General features: G+C 41.7%; 1 protein-coding gene and 1 long non-coding RNA gene across 3 annotated transcripts in view; one reads left to right on the forward strand and one right to left on the reverse strand.

The window, feature by feature from the left end:
• Nucleotides 1–23,986, forward strand: part of LVRN (laeverin) — a 43,655-nt gene that overhangs the window by 7,953 nt on the left and 11,716 nt on the right. The window contains exons 3-12 of the mRNA XM_032675437.1: nt 958–1,097; nt 9,889–10,015; nt 12,234–12,388; nt 13,726–13,839; nt 17,173–17,313; nt 17,632–17,697; nt 17,832–17,897; nt 18,947–19,116; nt 20,496–20,572; nt 22,417–22,556. Of these exons, the coding sequence (XP_032531328.1) occupies nt 958–1,097; nt 9,889–10,015; nt 12,234–12,388; nt 13,726–13,839; nt 17,173–17,313; nt 17,632–17,697; nt 17,832–17,897; nt 18,947–19,116; nt 20,496–20,572; nt 22,417–22,556 (1,196 nt within the window). The remainder of the gene's footprint in view (nt 1–957; nt 1,098–9,888; nt 10,016–12,233; nt 12,389–13,725; nt 13,840–17,172; nt 17,314–17,631; nt 17,698–17,831; nt 17,898–18,946; nt 19,117–20,495; nt 20,573–22,416; nt 22,557–23,986) is intronic.
• Nucleotides 1–23,986, reverse strand: part of LOC116780436 — a 39,512-nt gene that overhangs the window by 1,096 nt on the left and 14,430 nt on the right. Inside the window, exons 2-3 of one of the 2 annotated variants that reach the window (XR_004354474.1) lie at nt 19,231–19,512; nt 10,450–10,502 (exon numbers count right to left, since the gene is read on the reverse strand). This is a non-coding gene — a long non-coding RNA (uncharacterized LOC116780436). Of the gene's footprint in view, nt 1–10,449; nt 10,503–12,899; nt 15,071–19,230; nt 19,513–23,986 lie in introns of those variants that run through there. The other variant, XR_004354475.1, reaches the window with a different exon arrangement.

Genomic DNA, 23,986 nt, shown 5'->3' on the forward strand with positions numbered 1-23,986 from the left:
GGCTGCTGCAGGCTGCATAGGGTTTGATTCCTGTTATTTACTGCTTAGTCAGTGTGTCTGTCTTATGTGTGACATCTTTTTAAAACCAAATGGCAGCCTCAAGTATTCAAGGCCTGTATTTGTGACATCAAGGGATTCCTTTAATTCTAAGTAGATTTTGAGACACATTTACAACATACAAAAAATTGTTTTCCCAAGTAGAGACACTATAGCCTCCTGTGTATATGAAGAATTACAAAAAGTGCACTATAAAGCTCTGGAGATGCTACTCCTGACCCTTTCTGGGATCTCATGTGGGATGTCTGTGGGGTATAAGATTCCAAACAAACTCTCTAAGTTAGTGTTCCTACAGAAATCTGTTGGGTCTTTTGTCTTCTTCTTAAGAGCTCTTTTTCTGCAGTTCAATGCCATGAATCTTTATTTTTCAACTAAATAATTTCAGCCATAAAAAGTTAGTTTTACGAGATCTGCATGGAAGATAAGTAACTAAGGAATATAGATGGGGTCTCTGTGAGAATTGCTGGAAGCATTTTCTACCCCTGACAATCCTGTCCATATCCCTCTCATTTAGAAGGAAGGTATCTGATTTAGTATTTCATAATTCTTAGGCACACATGTATTTGAATTATAATAGATCAGATTTAGAGATATCAGTTTTAGAGATATGCAGCATGGAATAAAATGTCCACGTATTAAAACTGACACAGTTTGATATCCTTCAAAGACTTCATTTAAGAAGCTTAAGAGTGGATTTTTGGTGTTTGCATGGAAGGTCACAACCCTGATACATGTCAGTAGCAACGAGTCTGGCTGCTTTCCTTCTATCAGAAACATATGAAATTAGCACAGGACTACAGCATATTGAAGGGAGGGGTAAAAAAACATGCAGAAAACATAAAATTCCTTGTTTATTATGGATGAGCATTGGTTTGAATATTTTTTGATTGTTCTTCTTAGACGTATCTGAAATGAAGGATGAAAATGGAAGCCTATGGACTGTTACCACATTTAACACTTCACTGAAAATGTCGACTTATTTGACTGCTTTTGTGGTCTGTGATTTTGATTATGTCACCAGAACGGAGCGGGGAAACAAGGTAAATATGAGGCTGCATAACACATTATAGCAGTTTACAACAGAAGCTGGCTCTGTGGTGCATCGTGTGCTTTAGAAGATACCACAAACATTAACTGTGTTTTCCATTCCCAAACTATTTGCTGATGTGGCAAAACTGCTAACATTTATCCTGTAGATATTTCTGCAGAAACCTTTCCTTTAGGACAATTAGTTTATTGTCTTGTCCTGTTCATTTCATACAGCTGCAGAAGTAGGTATGGGCTGTGTATGTTAAAAATTTGGAGCAGCTACTCTGCAGAAAGTACTGGTCATAATTCAGGGTCTTCTTACTTTCTTAGCTTAGTTGGAAAAAATATCAGTTTCCACTGCTGTGACAAAACACTGATGTTCAGTGCCTTGTCTTCAAGACCCCTTGAGGGCCACCACCATGACATCATAAGAGTAATACTGTGCTCCAAGCATTTTGTATATGTCCTGGTTAGAACAGCTGGGACCGATTCATCACTGAATGGGTATAGCCCAAACTGTGTATTCTATAGCCCTCCATGCCATTTCCCAGAAACTGTTGTCAGTAGAGGCCTGCGAGGGGGGGTGGGGGGGGGGGAATGTTCCTGGGCACCCTCATATCCTTTTATGGAATGAGCACCCTCATACCCTTTTATGGAATTCCCCGCTCTGAGGGGAGGACTGAACATTCCCACCTGAACTGGAGAGTATATAAACCTGGAATTTCGGAACCTTTGGGACCACTCGTGGGATCCAGAGGAGGACTGCAGCTCGTCGCTCTCAACCTGCAGCTCTTCACCACCCTTGGCCGGACTACAATTACCACTTTTGGTTGGACTGCAGCAGCTCTCCCACCAGCAGGTTTTTTCCCCTCTCCCTTTGTTTTGGACTCAAGGGGGGGGCCCAGGTAGCACCGCTTCGTTTGTGCCCCGGGGTGCTGGGTTGTACATTTGGGTTTTGTGGGTTATTGCCTGTTGCTTGTCTGTGTGGTCGTACTTATTGTATTATTTTATTAAATTGTTATTCTGACTTGTAATCTCTCTTTGAGTTGGCTTGGTTTCCTCTGCTGGTTAACTTTCAAACCAGCACAATTTTTGGCGCCCACTCGTGGGGCAGAGAGAGAGAAGTCAGAATCACAATTTCATTTTAAGCATTTGTCTATTTGGATATAGAAACTCCCTGATTACCATGTTGTTTGATGCATTCACATGGATGTTGTATCTGAGCATGTTCATATTTCCACAAATGGGGAACTATTTGCCTGTTTTGATGCTCTCTTTAAAACCAGGGAGAGGGATCCAAATTGCTTTATTAGTTTACTATATTTATGTCATCATAACATCAGAAGCAATGAGTTTCATTGTAAATGTGTATTCAGTCCTGTTTGCCTGTCCTGGTTTGGGTTGCTACCTCTGGGGCCTCATTAAAAATCGCACCCAGCCCTTTGGGGAAACAGGGGGGAATGGTTGTTTCCAGCCTCTCACCTCCTTCTTCCCCTTCAGACCTGCTACAACAGTTTTTGGAAATATTGAGTTCCCTTTTGATGTTAAGGACAGCATAATGTTATTGTTAGTGTTGTTTTGTCTGCTCTGTACTGTCTACACCATGTTTAGGGTCAGAACAGGGCCTTCTAGGGAGGTTGTTTGGACACCTACCCTGGGAGCAGATAATGCTGAGTGGCACGGGAAGTGGGAGGACATTGGCCAGTATTTGGAGAAGTTCTCTCCTCCAATGATCTGGAAATTCACCCCTGAACAACTGCAGGATCCTGTTAGCATGATAAGACTGGTGAAGGGAAAATGCTCTGGCAGCTCCAGAGATGGTCAGCTCACAGCAACCTGCTGGGCCCTGGCCACTGCCTACCGGACACTACTTGACATGGTACAGTGCTGTCAGGGGGAGGAGAGAAGGAGCAGATCCACAGGTACCATGTCCACCCAAACCACAACTGAGTCAGAGGGAGAAAGAAATGAATCAACCGGCACCGTGTCCACACAAACCATCGAGGAGCCAGAAGAACAACCCAAACCAATAGCAGTCGCCCCTGTCCAGAAAAGGAAATCAAAGACTAAATCAGTCCGTATAGCAAATGATGATGAAGAGGCAGGACCTTCACATCCACCGGAGGAGACAGAGCCAGAAATAATCACTCGGTCCCTATCCCTGGGTGAGCTACGTGAGCTCCGGAGAGAGTTCACACGACAGGCGAATGAGTCCATTCTGACCTGGCTGCTCCGAATCTGGGATGCCGCAGCTAACGATACAATCCTAGATGGGAGTGAAGCCAGACAGCTGGGATCCCTGTCTCGAGATGTAGTCATTGACCAGGGGATTGGAAGGAGGCAGGAAACTCTCAGCCTCTGGCGGCGACTGTTGTCCAGTGTGAGGGAGAGATACCTTTGTAAGGAGGACCTCCACGTACAGCAAGGACAGTGGAACACGATGGAACAAGGTATCCGGTGTTTAAGAGAATTAGCTGTACTGGAGATAATCTTTTCAGAGGATGAAAGATTCCCTAAAAGTCCAGATGCTGTACAGTGCACATCCCAGATGTGGTTAAAGTTTGCACGACTCGGGCCAGAAATGTATTCCCGCTACTTAGCAACGCTGCAATGGAGGGAAGGAGAGGACAAGGTGGGCGCGTTGGTCAGTAAACTCAGGATTTATGAAGACACTGTCACCGCTCCACTGCGAGCCCATGTCTCATGTGTGGAAACCAAACTGGCCGAACATGTCCGAAGCCTGGAAGAGAAGATTGAAGAGGGACACCAGAAGCTAAGAGAAGAAATTAAGGAAGGGATCTTCCATATCGCGCCAGGACAAACAAGAGTCTCTGCTATTAGGAGCCAGCGTCCCCCAGCTAAGGAGAGAGAGCACACTCCACGTGGCAATCTATGGTTTTACCTCCGTGAGCACGGAGAAGATATGAGGAAGTGGGATGGGAAACCCACCTCTTCCTTAGCAGCCCGGGTACGTGAACTGAAAAGAGGAACAAGTGCCACAAGGAACTCTTCAAGGGTAAATGTTGCTCCAGTCTCTCGTGGGCAAGACTCCAGACGGTACAGGAATGATGACACGTCTGATCCTCTTGAAGGGACCTCCAGGTCATACTCACAAGAAGAGCACAACGAGTACCATGACCGGGATTAGGGGTGCCCTGCCTCTAGCCAGGTAGAGGAGAGGGACAATCGAGTCTATTGGACAGTGTGGATTCGGTGGCCTGGCACACCAGAGCCACAAAGATATAAGGCTTTAGTGGACACCGGTGCACAATGCACTTTAATGCCATCAAGATACGTAGGGGCAGAATCCATCTCTATTTCTGGGGTAACAGGGGGATCCCAACAGCTGACTGTACTGGAAGCTGAAGTGAGCCTGACTGGGAAGGAATGGCACAGACACCCCATCGTGACTGGCCCAGAGGCCCCGTGCATCCTTGGCATAGATTACCTGAGGAGTGGGTATTTCAAAGACCCAAAAGGACTTCGCTGGGCTTTTGGCATAGCTACTGTGGAGACAGAGGAAATCAGACAGTTGAACACCTTGCCTGGTCTCTCAGAGGACCCCTCTGCTGTGGGACTGCTGAAGGTTGAAGAACAATTGGTACCGATAGCCACAGCAACAGTGCACCGTCGGCAATACCGCACCGACCGAGACTCTGTGACCCCTATACATAAGATGATCCGTGACTTGGAGAGCCAGGGGGTGGTCAGCAAGACTCGCTCACCCTTTAATAGCCCTATATGGCCAGTGCGTAAGTCCAGCGGAGAGTGGAGGCTGACAGTGGATTACCGTGGACTCAATGAAGTCACACCACCCCTGAGTGCTGCTGTGCCGGACATGCTGGAGCTCCAGTACGAGCTGGAGTCCAAGGCAGCCAAGTGGTACGCCACCATTGACATTGCCAATGCCTTTTTCTCCATTCCTTTGGCAGCGGAGTGCAGACCACAATTTGCTTTCACTTGGAGAGGTGTGCAGTACACTTGGAATCGACTGCCTCAGGGGTGGAAACACAGTCCCAGCATTTGCCATGGACTGATCCAGACTGCACTGGAAAAGGGCGAGGCTCCAGAACATCTACAGTACATTGACGACATCATTGTATGGGGGAACACAGCGGGCGAAGTCTTCGAGAAAGGAGAGAAGATAATCCAGATTCTCCTAAGAGCTGGTTTTGCCATTAAACAGAGTAAGGTCAAGGGACCTGCTCAGGAAATTCAGTTCCTAGGAGTGAAGTGGCAAGATGGACGCCGCCTAATTCCAATGGAGGTAATTAACAAAATAGCAGCCATGTCCCCACCAACCAGCAAGAAGGAAACACAGGCTTTCCTAGGCGCTGTGGGCTTTTGGAGGATGCATATCCCCGAGTATAGCCAGATTGTAAGCCCTCTCTACCTTGTGACACGGAAGAAAAATGATTTCCAGTGGGGCCCTGAACAACAACAAGCCTTTGAACAAATTAAACAGGAGATTGCCCATGCGGTAGCCCTTGGGCCAGTAAGGACAGGACAGGCTGTGAAGAACATGCTCTACACTGCAGCCGGGAAGAATGGCCCTTCCTGGAGCCTCTGGCAGAAGGTGCCTGGGGAGACCCGCGGACGACCGCTGGGATTCTGGAGTCGGGGATACAAAGGATCTGAAGCCAGCTATACACCAACTGAGAAAGAGATCCTGGCTGCTTATGAAGGAGTTCGAGCTGCCTCAGAAGTGATCGGCACCGAAGTGCAGCTCCTCCTGGCACCCCGACTACCAGTGCTGGGCTGGATGTTCAAGGGAAAAGTTCCTTCTACACATCACGCCACCGATGCCACATGGAGTAAGTGGATCGCTCTGATCACGCAGCGAACCCGGATAGGGAATCCTAATCGCCCTGGGATTCTGGAAATTATCACCAATTGGCCCGAAGGTGAGAGTTTCGGACTATCCTCTGAAGAAGAAGAGGAACAGGTGACACGGGCTGAGGAGGCCCCATCATATGATAAGCTACCAGCAGATGAAAGGCGATATGCGCTCTTCACGGATGGCTCCTGTCGCATGGTAGGGACAAACCGAAAATGGAAGGCAGCCGTATGGAGCCCCACATGGCGAGTTGCAGAAGCGACTGAAGGACAAGGTGGGTCAAGTCAGTTTGCAGAGCTTAAAGCCGTTCAGTTGGCTTTGGATATAGCTGAACGAGAGAAGTGGCCAAGACTCTATCTCTACACTGACTCATGGATGGTGGCCAATGCTCTGTGGGGATGGCTGGAACGATGGAAAAAGGCCAACTGGCAGCGCCAAGGGAAACCCATCTGGGCGGCAGAGATGTGGCAGGACATCGCTGGCCGGGTAGAGAAGCTGAGTGTGAAGGTCGGTCACGTAGACGCTCATGTAGGCAAGAAACGGGCTACTGAGGAGCATCGTAACAACGAGCAGGCGGACCGAGCTGCCAGGATTAAAGTCTCTCAGGTAGATCTGGATTGGCAGCACAAAGGAGAATTATTTCTGGCTCGATGGGCCCATGATGCCTCCGGTCACCAGGGGAGAGATGCAACATACAGATGGGCTCGTGACCGAGGGGTGGACTTAACCAAGGACATTGTCTCACAGGTCATCCATGACTGTGAGACATGTGCTGCCATCAAGCAGGCCAAGAGGGTGAAGCCTCTATGGTATGGTGGACGGTGGTCAAAGTACAGGTATGGGGAAGCCTGGCAAGTTGACTACATCACGCTCCCCAAAACCCGCCAAGGCAAGCACTATGTACTGACCATGGTAGAAGGAAGTACTGGATGGCTGGAGACATACCCTGTGCCTCATGCCACTGCCCGGAATACCATCCTGGGCCTTGAAAAACAAGTCCTGTGGCGACATGGCACCCCGGAGAGAATTGAGTCTGATAATGGGACCCATTTCAAGAATGGCCTCGTAGACACCTGGGCCAAAGAGCACGGCATTGAGTGGGTGTATCATATCCCCTACCATGCACCAGCGGCTGGAAAAGTTGAGCGGTGCAACGGACTGCTGAAAACCACCCTGAAGGCACTGTGTGGGGAGACTTTCAAACACTTGGAGCTGCATTTAGCAAAGGCCACCTGGTTGGTCAACACCCGAGGCTCCATCAATCGAGCTGGCCCTGCTCAATCAGAACTTTTACATACTGTAGATGGAGATAAAGTCCCTGTGGTGCATATGAGAGGAATGTTAGGGAAGACTGTTTGGATTAGTCCCACCTCAAGCAAAGGCAAACCCATCCGAGGGATTGTTTTTGCTCAAGGACCTGGTTCCACCTGGTGGGTAATGCAAAAAGATGGGGAGACACGTTGTGTACCACAAGGGGACCTAATTTTGAGTGAGAATGGTCTGTAATGTTTCATTGTATATATATATATATATATATATGTAAGTGTATATAGTTTTAAGGAGACATAGTTTTTAAGGGGGTTAATTTGGGCATGACATGGACGGCATAGAATAAGGGGTGGATAATGTCCTGGTTAGAACAGCTGGGACCGATTCATCACTGAATGGGTATAGCCCAAACTGTGTATTCTATAGCCCTCCATGCCATTTCCCAGAAACTGTTGTCAGTAGAGGCCTGCGAGGGGGGGTGGGGGGGGGGAATGTTCCTGGGCACCCTCATATCCTTTTATGGAATGAGCACCCTCATACCCTTTTATGGAATTCCCCGCTCTGAGGGGAGGACTGAACATTCCCACCTGAACTGGAGAGTATATAAACCTGGAGTTTCGGAACCTTTGGGACCACTCGTGGGATCCAGAGGAGGACTGCAGCTCGTCGCTCTCAACCTGCAGCTCTTCACCACCCTTGGCCGGACTACAATTACCACTTTTGGTTGGACTGCAGCAGCTCTCCCACCAGCAGGTTTTTTCCCCTCTCCCTTTGTTTTGGACTCAAGGGGGGGGCCCAGGTAGCACCGCTTCGTTTGTGCCCTGGGGTGCTGGGTTGTACATTTGGGTTTTGTGGGTTATTGCCTGTTGCTTGTCTGTGTGGTCGTACTTATTGTATTATTTTATTAAATTGTTATTCTGACTTGTAATCTCTCTTTGAGTTGGCTTGGTTTCCTCTGCTGGTTAACTTTCAAACCAGCACAGTATACTAGTATTTTAACCTTTTATTCAGTAGTGGTCACATTTTTTTTAGCCTTCAGAAGTCCCTGTTTTGTGTTTGAAGCTTCTTCATCTGTGAGTATTCAGTTTTGCTCTTACTGTACAATGGCCAAAACTTCTTGAGAGAAGCTGTAAAAAAATGTACTGCGTTGGCACCAGTTGTTTCTCTTTCCCTCTTTTGGTCAAAGTCAACAGGGAAAAGATGTATCAAGTTGTTCCAAAATAAATAGTAAATTCAAATATACAGCTATTAAAGGTAGCATTTATTTGATCTCCTTAATAAATGAGAAAACTGCATGGTTAATTCACTGTCATCCTACTAGAGAAAGGTGGGACAACATGAGAGGACAGCGCACAAGATCGCCTAGGAAGCACAGTATTGGCTCTTTTTTAAAGTGAAGATTGGACTTGGTATGTCATACCTGTCACCTTCTGTCTTGAACATTTTGGATACTTACAGCTATGACTGTGGTGCCTTTTTCTTGGGCTGATGTGCACTGACAGTAGTTAGCAAAGCAGAGCATTCAAACGAGCTTTTATTCAGAGGGAAGAGGCACCACCTGTGTTCTGTAACATAGAGGAAGACAGTATTTCACCCCTTGGTTTTAGACGGAGATACTCAGTTTATGCCTCCACAACATTTGTGTGAGCATAGTCATTTGCGCCTATTTTTGACATTTCTGCTAAGTAATTTCCAACCTGAAACAGGGATATTGTAACTCAAAGCTGATATGAGGATTAGGATTTTAAGATGTTTAGGTTTTGCAAATTAAGTGATCTGGTCTTTGAATCTCCTCTGAAGCCTTGGCTGAAAAGAGGGCCTCAGAGGTTGAGGACACCGCATTGGCTGAATATGCTAATTTTTTTTTCCCTTATAAATTAAATCCCAATGCTTCCCAACTGTGCTCTCAGCGTTTGGCTGTGCAGCTTCTTGTGAGACCATGTATAGCACTTAGATGCAAGAAATGTCGAGGTTTTGAGCTGATAGGCACGTGGAGGGGGTCTTTCATTCAGAAATATATGGTGGAGACAAACCTTATTCTAAGTCTACTCCATCATTCTTGAGCAAGGAGCTGTCCTTTCCAGTACAAAACAAAACAGCAGAAGAGGGGAAAGCTTTGCTTGTGGCCGCTGTTTCTGTTACTCAGAGGTACAGATGTTCTCTGCTCAGATGCCATCTGCTCTCCTTAGCAGAGAGGGAGGCTGTGAGAAAGGCTCTCCTTAGCAGAGAGTTTCAGGCTGTGAGAAAGTTCAAGAGGAGAGATGTGTATCTTTGGACTGCAAACACTCTCTGGAAGTTCATTTCTCTCTCATTAGGTGGGCTAAAAGAGAGCTTGTCACCCAAACTCACTGGCTGGCATACATTGGCTTAAGATGTGTGATTCTATATAGTTTTACAGTATTTTCCATAATAAAAGAAAACGATGAGATTGTTTGTTCCAGCAACGTATAGTTGGATTCAAATCTTCATCCTTTCAAAGTATCAGAACTCTCCTAGGTTTTAGCAGGAGCATGTTCTTTGACACATTTTTTTAGGTCCAGTAAAACTTGGTTTCTTTTAAAGATTAAATTAAAAGCTTCGTTGCATGATTTGGTGTGGACAGACAGCATTTTTTCCAACAATGATTCACAAAAGAGAAACACAGAGAATGAAAATATGAGGGTTGTTTAAAAGAACTCTTCCTTTTTTTATTGCAGATACGTATTTGGGCTCGGAAAGAAGCAATTGGAAATGGGTATCTTGACTATGCTTTAAGTATCACTGGTCCAATATTTTCGTTTCTGGAAGATGTACTTAACATCAGCTACCCTCTGTCAAAGACAGGTCAGATGACTTATTTTCTGAAAGGAACAAGAAATGGCTGCTGATGGTATACCATTCACAGAAGCAATGTGTTCTTTTGCAGTATTCTCCTTTTACAGCTTACTACATTCTGTACCATTGAATACACCACCTAAACTTTAACTCACTGAATTTTCCTTTCTGCATCATGGCTTTTATTAATCTGTAACTCAGCATTCTTACTTTCACATCCCACTCATTCTTTTAAAGCATAATTTCCTAATAAAGGGGCAGCTGGGACAACAAAGTGGGTAGAAAGAAGTATTTCAGTCATGTGGCTATTTCTGGGATGCATAGACCATAACATGTAAGGATGTTGTAGTTCCTATGTCCTCCTAGTAGATCCATGTTTGCTCTAATAACATGTGTCCCCCCAAAGCATTCCTTGCTTTTTTCAGTGTGCCCCCCTGTCTTACCTGTGAGTTGAGTGTATGTTCCTCCTGCACATTCCTCCCCAGAAAAAAGTCTTCTGCAGAAAAAACATTGTTTCTGCTTAAAATGGACAACAGATAAGTCAGTTAAGTTTCAGTCAAGAAGGAAGGATGCCATCATGTAATTTCACTGTACAGTTTGTTTGTTACTTGCACTTGGATTCCCAAGTGTTTCAGCATGAATATTATGAGGAAATGGGCTCTTTTATAGATATTAGGAGAATATTGGGAGCATGGAAAGCAATTCTTACTTGAAATGAGTTTTGAAACTGTCCATGATTTTAGCAGATTACAGGATTGTGGGGAAAGAATTTCCTTCTTTTCTTGACTGAATAATTTGCTGACTTGTCAAATCTGTATTTTGGCACTTGAAAGAAATAAATGTTAGTCTGTGTAAATGTGTTATCTTCCAGTGTATTTCTATTAACTTGCAGAATTTCTCACTACCCTTCTTGTGAAAAATATATTATATGCAGTCTTCACTTCTTAATTTTTCTGATCTTAGTAATCATACAAGCTGCTCAAGGGCTGTAGATGATTTTGTTTCATGCTTGTGTTCTTTTGTTTATCAGCAATGTTGACATATTAATTAATTAATATAAAACTATTACAAAAATGAAGTAGAAGAACAGTATGGTAGACTTCCTGTTAGGAAGGATTTCAGTTTCACAGAAGACTGTAATACCATTACAGTCCTGACTTGGAATATCCACTGGATTTCCCAGTGTCTTTATTAGAAGTTTTGCCTAAAAATCAGTAGGATTAGATCAACCAAGAGTAGCTCATTGTAAATGCTAGAGATTTCTATTGCAAACTCAGAATGTGAAATTAAGAATAAACACATTTAAAATCAGGGATCTTTTAGGGTTTGTCTTCACCTGATTTTAATGCAGTTATAAGGGAACTCTCTTGCCCCAAGCTGGCTGGATGAGGGCTGTCTCACCAAAAGTGAATTACTTTTGCTGTAGACTCAAGGTGAGATGTAGCTGAGATCAGTCTGGATGTGCTGGGGTTCAGCACCATGCTTTCATTACTTGTCTAGCTTTTGGACTGGAGCTTTCTCATAGTTCCATAATTTGGAATACAAGCTTGTGTCAACTTCTAAATGCTTGGTATACTTTTTCCAAATTTTGATCTTTGCTGCCAAGTTTAAACTGTTTAAATAGTCTCTTCCTTTGAGACTCTGATTTTTTGCCCAGCTCTCACATTTGAACTGGAAAACTGTTCTCTGTGCATAAGGCAGAAGGGCAGTACAGAGGTAACAGCCGTATTGTGTAAACAAAGAAATTATATTTCTAAGGTGCCTTTCAAAGAAGAGTAGAAAGGATACCTCTACTCACACAGCTGAAAGAGCAAGATTTTTTTTTTATTATCTGTTGCTAGGCTGAAGAAAAAGGTAAGTATAATCTTATCCAAACATGGGAGAAACTCAAGTCAGAAAAAGATTTCTGACAGCCATCAGTGAATATATTCTCTCCTAGCCTTCATTTTCAGTCAGAACATTTGCATGTACAAGATACAGTACAGATCTGGGCTTTGTGGGAATTTACATGGCTTCCTGAAAGAATGGCAATCACAGGTGAAAAGTGTGACAAGAAAAAACTTTAGAGATCATTGGCAAATTTTGACATAATACCACAAAGAACCACTAAAATGTAGTATCCTTTAACTGGACATTGAATCAGTGAGAAAACTAAAATCATGTGATCACTTTATTTTCAAAGTGTTAAAGATACCTTTTTTTTTTTTGTCTGTTTGAATCAATTTAGATCTGATTGCACTGCCTGAGTTTGGAGTAGGTGGTATGGAAAACTGGGGGCTAGTGACTTTCCAAGAATCATCATTGATGTACGTCCCAAGTGATAAATTCACAAGCAGAAAGGCAATGATTGCCTTAATTGTGTCACATGAGCTAGGACACCAGGCATGTGGTAAAAAATTCTGTGCATTTATTTATCTATGATATTCTTTCCTTCCAGTTGCTGATGATGCAGTCACTGATTAGTAGAAGAAAATAATTACTTGATAGTAGGGGGTGTGAGCACTAGAGTACTGAAAGCCTATTTGATCATATGTTTCGCTGATAAAACAATATTAAAAGCAGGTTCTGTCATATTACAAGCTGTACACATTGCACAGGACTCACTGATACAGAACTGTTAATGGGCTACTTATTTTTTTCTTACACAGGACTTGAATACCACTCTAGGGTGTGGGGATAACACAGTACTCTCTCTATACAGTATACTTACTGCTTTGGTGGGAGAATTAATGGAGTTCGTCAGTATTTTTTGTAGTGGTAGTGCATGTGCATATTGCAAAAAGTATTTCTTTTTCTGTAAGAAAAAGCCTATGGTATGATAGAACAAAATTAACATGGAACTGTAACTGTATCTTTGTCCAGCTTTCACAGAGATTTTCAAATTTTTTCTCACTTGATTTGGAATGATAATGCAGTTTCACTTCTTTATTGACTATGTTTAATTTACTGTTATTTGCCTGAGCAACAACTCTTTGCACTTGGTCAACAAAGCTAGCAAAAGAGTTTAGCTTGGCTAGTGCACTTGTATGCCTTTCTGACAAGGTCTATAACTTTCCAGATCCTCAGATGAGCAGTATTTTTATTGCAGACCTATAAAATAAATGTCAATACTTAACAAAATTCTGTTTTAAAATAAAGTTGCAGTTCAGGTTTTTAAGAATTAGCAAATAAAATATAAATCAACAAGTGATCAGTTTTTGTTAAATATGAACTGCCAAATGTGAGTACACAGCAGATGTTGTGGAAATTTTATACTTGCCAGGATAGGGATTTCCTGTTTTTGGAAATGGTTATTTTGTTTACCATTCCTCTGACAATTTCATTCTGTTAAGAACATGGAAAAATGTTTTTTTAATTGCTTGATAAATGCCTTACTTTTAATCATAGCCTGAAATGATATTTTATATATTTAAATTATATTGACAAGTGTTTGAAATGAAATATCCTTAAAGAATGACATAAAGCACTGAGATGCACACTCCTGGTATGAAATTGTAGATGAAGCGATTTAAAAATAATTGCCCTGAACATCTGACTTTTTCGAAGGTACATGTTTTCCTACTGAATTTTCACTATCTGAAGGACTATTCAGCAATTTATTCAATTTACATGTACACAATAAATAAAGTTACTTCATCATAAGTATGTGTACTTAATCTGCAAAAAAATGAGAAGAGCAGACCAAGGACACTTTGAGATACTTTTTCTTTCCATTTAAGTGGTTTGGAAATCTGGTTACAATGAACTGGTGGAATGATCTGTGGCTTAATGAGGGACTGGCATCTTACTTTGAGTACCTGGGAGCTACCTTTGTTGACCCCAAGCTTTCACTGGTAAGTACTAATGCTTACATGCAAAGTTCCACCACATAACAAAGAAAAGGAAGACGCAGGAGATGGAATTTAATTAAACAATGTTATTATTAACTTAACTCCTGTAGGAAAGACCAGCAGGTCTTGATTCTTCCTTGATAGGTTTCCATCTGTTGGGGGGCCATGACCATACCCAACTCTTCTACAGCTGATGCAGAGGACAGGTGGACAGCTGTGATTCTGCAGTGACAAGGAGCTGGTGTTTTGCGCTAGATCTGTCATGTAGCAAACCCAGATTTCTCTCCTGGGTCCTGTTGTAGCTGATAGTTTGCCTCCCTGCCTGCCAAGCCCTTTTCCAAGTGTCCTGTGCCTCATCTTAATGATACAGTAATTAGGGTGGTTTGTTCTGAGTCTGTTTACCCCGCTGGGTCCCTGGATGTCTGGTTGTGAATAAGGCAAATATAATGCACATAGCTAATCCAACAGCAGGGCAAAATTCCTTCCTGTTCTGCCCAAATGGGAATAAGCATAAATCCTGTAGTATATTAGAAAAATCCATGCATTGTTAAACTCTTGAGACAGGTGGATAGTTGCTGCTAATTGCAGTCATGACATGAGGTGCACTTCCCTGTGCAATCTTAAATGTCTATATAGTGCCTTCAGCTTCCGAAGAAAGGAAAAGCCTTTAATACCACTGAAAAGTGTAAAAGCCACCAGATTTTAAATTGGAAATAGATTCTTGACTTCTTTTTAATTTTAAACCTTTAATTTAGAGGTTTGCCTTTCTAGAAATCAACAATTGACATTTGTGTCCATAAAGTAAACTTTTATATTAGTCAGTAATTCTATTTGATAAATTACAATTAGGTGATGTGCCTTGGAAATCCAGAGTAAATCACGCAGATGTGAGAATACAGGTCTTTCTTGTGCAGTTTTGTGGGCCATATACATTCACAATTACAGAATGGCTGAGGTTAGAAGGGACCTCTGGAGGTCATCTTGTCCAATGCCCTTGCTCAAGCATGGCCACCCAACAGCCAGTTGCCCAGGACCGTGTCCAGACAGCTTTTGAATATCTCCAAGGATGGAGACTCCATAATCTCTCACGGCAACCTGTGCAAGTGCTCGGTCACCCTCACAATGAAAAAGTGTTTTCTGATGTTCAGAGGGAACTTCCTGTGTTTCAGTGTACGCCCATTGCCTCTGGTCCTGTCACTGGAAAGGGCCTGACTCTGTCCTCTGTGCAGCCTTCCTTCAGGTAGATATATACATTGATAAGATTCCTCTGAGCCCTCTCTTCCCCAGGCTGAACAGTTCTGGCTCTCTCCACCTTTCCTCATAAGAGAGATACTCCAGTCCCTTCACCATCTTTGTGACATTTGCTAAGCTCTCTCTAGTAGCTCTATATCTTTTCTGTACTTGGGAGCTCAGAATTGGACCCAGCATTTCAGGTGTGTCCTCATCAGTGCTGAGTAGAGGGGAAGGATCATCTCTTTTAACCCACTGGCAGTATTACTTCTAATGCAGCCCTGGATACCATTAGCCTTTGCTGCAAGGATACGTTGCTGGCTCATGTTCAACTTCAAATTGAGCTCTGAAAATAAAATTTACTGGCTGTTTACAAGGAGAAAAGTTGGTCAACGACTTTGATGCCATTAATTGGAAGACTGTGTTCTTCTCCTTGGAAAGGAGAAGTGCTCAAAGTGGCCTACAGTGTTTAAAAAAATTGGGTTTCTGTCTTTATCTTTGTAATTATGTTATTTTCCATTCTGTCTTAAGACAGCTAGGGGAAACTGAATCATCATTTGACAAAAAGACAATTTCGCTGATTTATCACAAAATCATAAAAGAGTTTGAGTTTGAAAGTAACTTTAAGATTGTCTAATTCCAATGCTCCTGACATGGTCAGGGACACCTTCCACTAGTGCAGGTGGCAAAACCCCCTCCAAGCTGGCCTTGAACAGTACCAGCGATGGGGTGTCCACAACTTCTCTGGACAACATGTTCCAGCCCCTCACCACCCTCACAGTAAAGAATTTTTCCCAAGATCTAATCTAAATCTCTCCTCCTTAATTTAAATTTTTTCCCTTTTCTCCTGTCATTCCTGTGTCAAAGGTCGCTTTTCCTCTTTTTTATAAGTCCCCTTTAAGTACTGTAAGGCTGCAGTGAGGTCTCCTGGACGCTTCTCAGTACTGAACAATGTCAGGTCTCTCAGCCCGTCTTCATGGAAGAGGTATTCCAGCCCTCTGATCATCTTTGTGGTCCCACTCTGGACTTAGTCTAACAGGTCTATGTCCTTCCTGTGCTGAAGACCCCAGTGCTGGTGGCAGTACTCCAGGTGGGCTCTTACCAGAGCAGAGTAGAGGGGTAGAATTACCTCCCTTGACCTGCTGACCACACTTGGACTGAGGCAGTCCAGGATGGGGTTTGTTTTCTGGGGTGCCAGTGACCCCTGTTGTCTCATACAGCTTTTTGTCCATGAGAACCCCCAAGTCCTTCTCCACATGATGGGTCTCAGTGGTTCTTCTCCTAGTCTGTAATCACATCTGGGATTTCCCTGACTCAGATGCAGCACCTTGCACTTGGTCTTATTGAACTGCATTAGATTCCCATGGGCCCACTTCTCAAGTTTGTTCAGGTCTCTGTGGATGGTATCCCATCCTTCTGTTGTGTTAACTGCACCATTCAGCTTTGTGCCGTCAGCGGACTTACTGAGGTCACACTCAATTCCTTTGGCTGCGTCATGGATGAAGTTACTAAATAGCACTGGTCCCAAACCAGAGCCCTGAGGGACACCACTTGTCACTGATCTCCATTGGGACTGTGAGCTGTTGACCATGGTAGATGGCATTTACTCCTGAGGAGCCATTTTCCCTCCATATTTCTCACTAGGTGACAGCAGAATTGCCTCATAACTTTGGTACCCTCAGTAGCTTAGTTTTTAGGTTGTTGGTTAGGGTTGCAGCAGGAGAAACATGGAATTTAGGAGGAAAGTGCTGCCATATTCATGACATACAGATGTAAATGAGATACAGGCTTTCAGTTTTCAGTATTTGTTCAGCTGTTTAGTATAGTTGACTTTTTTGTCCTTGAGCATTACACTGTAACTGACTTTGTCAGGCTCAAGCCCACAGTATTCTCAGATGCAAAATTTTCTTTGATTACTGATGTTGCATGTGGAAAATGTTAGGATCAGGTATGTTGTCCCTTGTACTTCATGAGAAAGTTAGAGAGTGGGAAAGAGGATCATTCCTTGCTTATGGGCAAATGATTTGTAATAGTGCTAATTCCATGTTGTCTCCTGAGAATTAGTATCTTCTGATCAGCTCACCTAGATTTTTCTTTTTCTTGCAGGATAAAATCTTTTATGATCATGTTGTGCAACCTGTCTTAAGGGAAGACAGTGAAATAGTTCGATCACTGTCAGAGAGCGAAGACAAGATCAAAGGATCATTTTCTTTAACATCTCTGTTTGACAGCATCACATACAACAAGGTTAAAAAATATAAAATTCTTTCCATTTCTCCCAGATTCTAAATTAATAGTACAAAGTAGGTTTGAGAGGAACCGTTGAACAGAACAGTTTTGTCATTCAAAAGTCGTTTCTGCTGTATGCATAAATTTATTGGGTGTTGCAAATCTATTTGGCTACAAAGGAAATGGTGGAAGCATCTTTAACCTCTGTGAAATATGAAGTGTAGGAGTAGCCTGACTAACTTCTCTGAAATATAGTTTGAAAAAATATTTCAACAAAAATTGCAATAATAATTCTTTTTTTCTCATGCTTTTTTTGTGGGGTTTTTTGTACTCCAGGGAGCTTCTATAACCTGGATGCTTTCTGGTTTCCTGACTGAAAAGTTGTTCATCAGAGCACTTACTGTAAGTTTGAAAAGAAACCCCCTCATCTTGATTTATGAGTTTGAAAATGATAATTGTACAAATTGCTGTTTGCCTTGCTGATGGTTTTCATTGAACTCTCATGAATTCTGATGCTTCTCTTTGTTTCTGCACAGTCATATCTGAAAGAATTTTCCTTCTCAAATGCTAATCAAGATGATCTCTGGACCCACATCCAGATGGTACTTATTTTATATCTCTAGCATTCTTTCTCTGGTGTTTGGCACAGTCCAAATTTGGGGTATATACTATTTGTAGAAGGCTGCACTAGAATGTGGCTATCCCTAGTGCAGTCTTTCTCTCACATGAAGTTTACTTTGCTGTTTTTTTCAGCTAATGTCCTCTCAAGTGCTTATTTGGCTGCTTTACTGCACCTGAGATCAGTGGAACTAAGTACAAGGAGTAGAGAGATGAGATGGGGAGGCTGAGTTTTGAGTTCCATGGTGATTGCATAAGCCTACATGAAATTGCATAGCCTGTTGTTCTGGAGCTTAAGTTTTGTCAGATCAGAGTGTGTGATGTCCTGGGCTTGATGATCAGAGATGCTGATATGTCACAGATCCAGCAAAGTTTATACTCAGGGCAGCAGCTCAGCATTTCACTCTTTGATGGTTTTCACAGAAATCTGATTGAGAACACAGATCCTAATAATAGGTTTATTTTTTAAAAAATCCACTTTCCTGTTCCTCTAAAGAAGGCTTCTATTGTGTTGCAGATGCTGGCTTAAGTTGAGAGTCCTACAATTTCAGATGTGCAAGTTTGTCACATCTCTGAAGCCAGTGAAGACTGTATCAATTCACACTAGTTTGGACTCTAGTTCAGTATCTTTTTCAATCTGTCTTCACTATTCAATTTGTTCATTAGGACACTTAAAAATCTTTGTGTTCTGGCAGCTTTATTTGAAAGAAATTAACAAATTAAGTCTGTCATAGCCATACAGTGGTTGTAAGTGTATTAACACTAAAAAGAGAAAAGTTAGCAGTCAGGTTATAGAATGAGAAATATCTCAGTATTTCATAATTCCTGAAAAAGGCTTATGCTGTCTTTATTATAATGTCAAAAATGTCCTTGGGACTTTGTTACGTTTATTTTTTGCATAAGCCAAAGACCATCAAACTGCTAAGCAGCTATTTTCTCTAATATGTTAGAACAACTCCCCAAAGTGTTGCTGAAGCAATGTCAATAAGTAGCTGTTTATCATAAATATTTCTCATTCCTCTTCCTCTTGCAGGTCATAGATGCACAGGATAAAGTTCAGTTGCCAGCATCTGTAAAGCAAATAATGGATTCCTGGACATGCCAAAATGGGTTTCCAGTTTTAACATTAAATATAAGCACTGGAACAATCACACAGGAACAATTCCTTAATAAAAAGAATAGAAGGAGTACTGATCCTAACAAGTATGTTTAGCTTGTGTTTTCCTTGTATGTTTATACCACGTTTTTTCAGGAAACTGTTCAGTTAGCACATTATGTTTTGATGATCTGATTTTTTTAACTTGTTGATTTACTTACTTGTTGACTTTTCACTTGTCGTGAGCTGTTAAGTAAAATCTGTTTGAGTGGAGCTTGCAATAGTTCAAACTCTGCTTGTTTTGCCAAAAGGGTGCTTTCCTCTGGAATAGTGACTTTTCCAGCCACATAATAATAACAACGAACACAGATCCTGAATATGTTGCAGGCAGGATTTTTGCTCGGCATTTTCTTCTTTCCTCATCCCTCAGGTCTACAGACTGGGAATCTGGATGAACCATGCTGTAGCTTCTTTCCAGTGCACATGTTCCCAGTCTCTTCCTCCTGACAAGGATAAAAGGGTTGCGTTTAAATACTTTTATAATTGGCCCCTTTCTCAGAAAGCACTGATAACTGATGTGCAGTTTAGAGCTCCTGTTAGTGAGCATTGCTGAGTGCCTTTTGAAAGCTGTGCTGCTTGTTTAGGTGTCTAAAAATGGTGATAGAAGGAGCTATCTTTGGTGACCCACTTTGGAAACTCCTGGCTAGAGTTTGAATGCTCATGAAATTCAGCAGATGACATGAGTATTGAGGTGCATGGATGGAGCCAATGAGATCACGTTGGGGAAAAGTGTAAAGGTACAAATAGGCAAATAAATTTTGACAAAAGCCACAGAATTTCCTTTGCTCCCAAGCTCCAGGAATTGCAGAGCATTAGTCCATCCAGTATTTTTGGTTACCTCAGATAAGAAATTCCAAGTTACAATTATGAAGTCCTCTACAGTTAGCAAGAGCAAATTACCAGGTGAATGTAAGAAAATTCAGGGCGTGTATTGTGGAATTTTTAAGGGTTTTGCAGTTTTCATCTGTTTCACCAGGAGCTTTACATTTCATCAGAAAAGATATTAGAGTTGTTTGAATCACAGTTGTATTGCTTGCATGGGGCTTTGTTTTAGTAGATATCCTTCTGAAAAACAGCTTTAAGTTCTCCAGAAATAGGATGAAGTGTAATAGGTGAGGACAATTACTGCCTGAAGAGGGAAAGAGAGCAGAGAGAGACAATGGTATTCAAATACCTAGCATTGAACAATATTGTTGATATGAGTGCCTATTTAAAGCCATGCTAAAATTCCCTTATGATGAATCTAAATGCTGACCCAGCATTCAGTACTACCATCTGATGAGGTTTCATGCATCAGAGAGGAGACAAGATAGATGGATATTCTTGTAACAAGGAACTAATTTGCAATGCCATTTAGCATGAACTAAAAAGGGCTTTTTTTTAAGCATAAGATTTAATCTTATTATATGTTTTTTTTTTTGTTAAGTAACACATGGATTATTCCTATTTCTTGGATCAGAAATGGATCATCACAACCCTTAATGTGGCTAGATAAAAGCAGCAGTAAGTAATGTATTTGTTTATACATTCTAGAATCAAACTAACAGAAACACTCCAAACTCTTCTATAAACAGAGGATATATTTGAATTTAATAGGGAGACAAAACTTTAATACAGAAATGTTTATCTTTATCCATTGTGATGATTTTGTGTTACGATAGCAGTAGATTTTCAATTAGGTCAATATAATGGGGTTTTTTCCTATGTTGCATCAAACTTCAATGTATGTTTTTAATAATATGGTACAACACATATTGTGAGTAGAGATTTCCACAGTAATTTTGATTTTGTCATTTTTTTTTTACATAAATTCAAACTCCTAGGACTCAGGCTTCTGTATTATTCTTACTCCAACAGATTCCATTGATGTTAATGCCAGGTTTTGAGTATAGATAGGATTTCATCTGTGAAATACCAGAAAATTTTCAGCTCATGGAGTAGATACAAAACTGAAAAAATTAAAACCAGCTGTGAGAAGTGACTCAACATAATTGCACATGAATATCTGTAACAACAGAAAATTAATATTTTTAACACCATTTAATTTAATTTGTTTATGCAAATTAAATGAAAAAATACTCATCAAAAGGGTAGGATGTTAAAAAGTTTAAAAGTCTTATATTAGAAAAGTGAGTTTATGGGCATCTCCAATCAAATAAAAAATTCTGTTCTTTCCCAACTCAGTGCTTTCCAATAAACAGCTATATTTTTTATAGAAGAAGAAGAAAAGAAGAAATGTAATCTTTATCAAGTCAGCCCCAGACTCCTTCAGGTTTTAGATCAGTTACAAAGAGATGCAGAGACTAATGCATTGGAATGCTTAGGAAGAAAAACTACAATACACTATGTGTGTATTGCAGCTCTTCATCCTCTGTTTGCAGTGGTTAGAAGTTAATTCCCTTCTTTTTTAGATAACGGGATAGCTTGAGTGTTCATTAATTTCATGGTATACAGACAAGTAAATAAGCAGAAAAGGGATGTGTACTTCTCTGAATACAGGATGAATCCTGCGGTCCTTGCTTTGTCTAAACATTGAGGTCTCAGCCTTCTGTTCAGAATAAAGCAGTGCTGGGTCTAGACTACTCACCAGTATTGACTTACTGTCTTAAGAGAGTTTGTCTTCTCAAATCAGGACACTGTAGCCAGTTAAACCAGAATTTGAATACTCTTCTGATGAGGCAGCTTAGACCCTTCAAGGCTTCACTGGCTCTTTGAAATGCACTATCAGGAGCACTCAATCAGACAAGAACATATGAATAGGTAGTAGTAAGATGAAATGGGCTGCAGAAGGAAGCCTTTAGTGAGTGATGTTACTCAAAAGGACTATGGGACTCTTATTTAAAATAAGCATTTTCGATTACTTATCTCTTCTTAAACTTATCTGTTTTGATTTGGATGTCCATTTATGTGAATACTGGTAAGATCAGTTATTCTGTAAAGTATGGAGCACTGTGTTTTAGAGCAGCACTGGGAGCAACGTGTGCTGAGGGCGCATGCCCTACAGCAGGCATGAGAGAGTATTGCTCCCATCCAGAGAGTTTGTTCTTGGGTAAACTTTCTGAACTCTCACAGCTGCCTATGAGCTAAAGGGTAGGAGCAAAATGGGTCTTCAGCCTCCCCTTTGCAATTTCAAGGGGCTCAGTACCAGAGGAGTCAGTGGCTAGTTGAAGTTATTCCGCTGAGCAGAGCAAAGATCACAAATGCACTGAGCTTTCGAGGGGTTTTCTTTGAGTCCAGCCTCAAACTCCCACCTCAGACCTCAGAGGAGCACCAAGTCTGGTGTTTATAAATGCAAGACAATTTAGTGTGTAGAAAATAAAATTATATACTCTAATGTCACTTCACAGAAGTGTTTCCTGAAATGCAAGTATTGGAGTCAGAATATGACTGGATCCTGCTAAATGTAAATTTAAGTGGATACTACAGGGTGAACTATGACCAATTAAACTTGAAAAGATTAGCACACTTGCTTGAAAATGATCCAAAGGTAAGATCGTGTTTGCTTTCTCAAGCTTATAAGAAGACTCTTTCCATGTATTTCTTCTTGCAGTTCTTACCCAGAATCACATTGGTGAAAACTAGGAATAATGAGAAACTCACATATTACATAAGAAGAAATGATCCACCATTGCACCACTAAAGTCACTGGCAGCCTTTTATAGAGAACTGGACAGGCCTGAACAGTTTCACAGAGGCATGAAAAATAACTTTACATCTCATTCTCTCTTAAAAGTTGTCTTAACAACTTGTGGTTCTTCCAGTCTCTTCAAATCTGGCTCAAGGAGTTACCAGTATGAATGTGTGACTGAGCTTCATCTGGTATTAGGCAACCATGGAGAAGGAAAGCTGAGAGAAAGCTTTTTATTTCCTCATTTCTTCAAACCACAATGTTTCTGCACTGAAATTTCAAAAAAATCCTCTGGCTTGGGTTTTATATGTGGGGGTTTTTTTGTTTGTTTGTTTTTGAGGGGTTTTGTTTGTTTGTTTTGTGTGTGTGTTTTTGGTTTTGTTTTTTATTTTGTGGAAAATGTTCTTAAAAGTTCCAATCAATTCTACTTGGGCTCTTTGAGTCCTCTATAAACACTAACTCAGAGTAGATTTCATTCCACCTCTGACTTGCCACAGCCTGAACTGAAAATGAAAGTGGTACAGAACAACTGTGACTGTATATGGCGTCGCACAGCATCCAGTGTTGCCTAATCTGACAGTGAGACGAAGGTCAAGTCACTGGTTTTGGCAACAACAGTAAGAAAATTTAACCTTTCAACATAATAGTAATCAATGCAGTCAGACTTCTCTAGAAAGTTTGGACATGATCAGAGTGCATTAAACCTTTCTACAGCGCACAGGCTTCCTTTCCTATAGGCTTTTTTCTTTCACAGCAAATCTAAGTCAGCAGGAAATTAGGTGGGTGTAGACTTGGAGCCATTTTTTGGCACCACGCAGTCTTGTAAAGACGTAACTATAGGCCTGATATGAGGTTCACGAATAGTCTCTCAACTACAGGTCTGGTGACATTCAAGCAAGGCAGTCGGGTTACAAATAGCGCGGGTTATTAAATGCAACATATGCAGTTCTTTTGGATTGCTAATGATAAATGCATTAACTGCACAACAGCTGTATATAAACTAACAATACGATTGCAATCCCAAGCTTAATTTCCAGAGTGAAAACACTCGGTGCGGCCAAGGACACGAGCCTTACCAAAAGGTGTCCCTTCTGGGAAGAATGGGGAGGATGAACACACAGATCTGTCCCTACAATTTTGTGTCAGACTCTCATCCCCCAGTTAGGTGGGAAATCAGGGTACATTCTATACCTTATTAACTGCTATTGTGCAAAGTGCTGTGGGTGGGACTGTGGTCAAACTGTCTGTTCTTTGCGGGAATATTTCTTGGTAGGAAAGTGTTCTTGGTA

Source organism: Chiroxiphia lanceolata, chromosome Z (genome assembly GCF_009829145.1).
Source record: "Chiroxiphia lanceolata isolate bChiLan1 chromosome Z, bChiLan1.pri, whole genome shotgun sequence".
In the NCBI taxonomy this organism is placed as follows: Eukaryota; Metazoa; Chordata; class Aves; order Passeriformes; family Pipridae; genus Chiroxiphia; species Chiroxiphia lanceolata.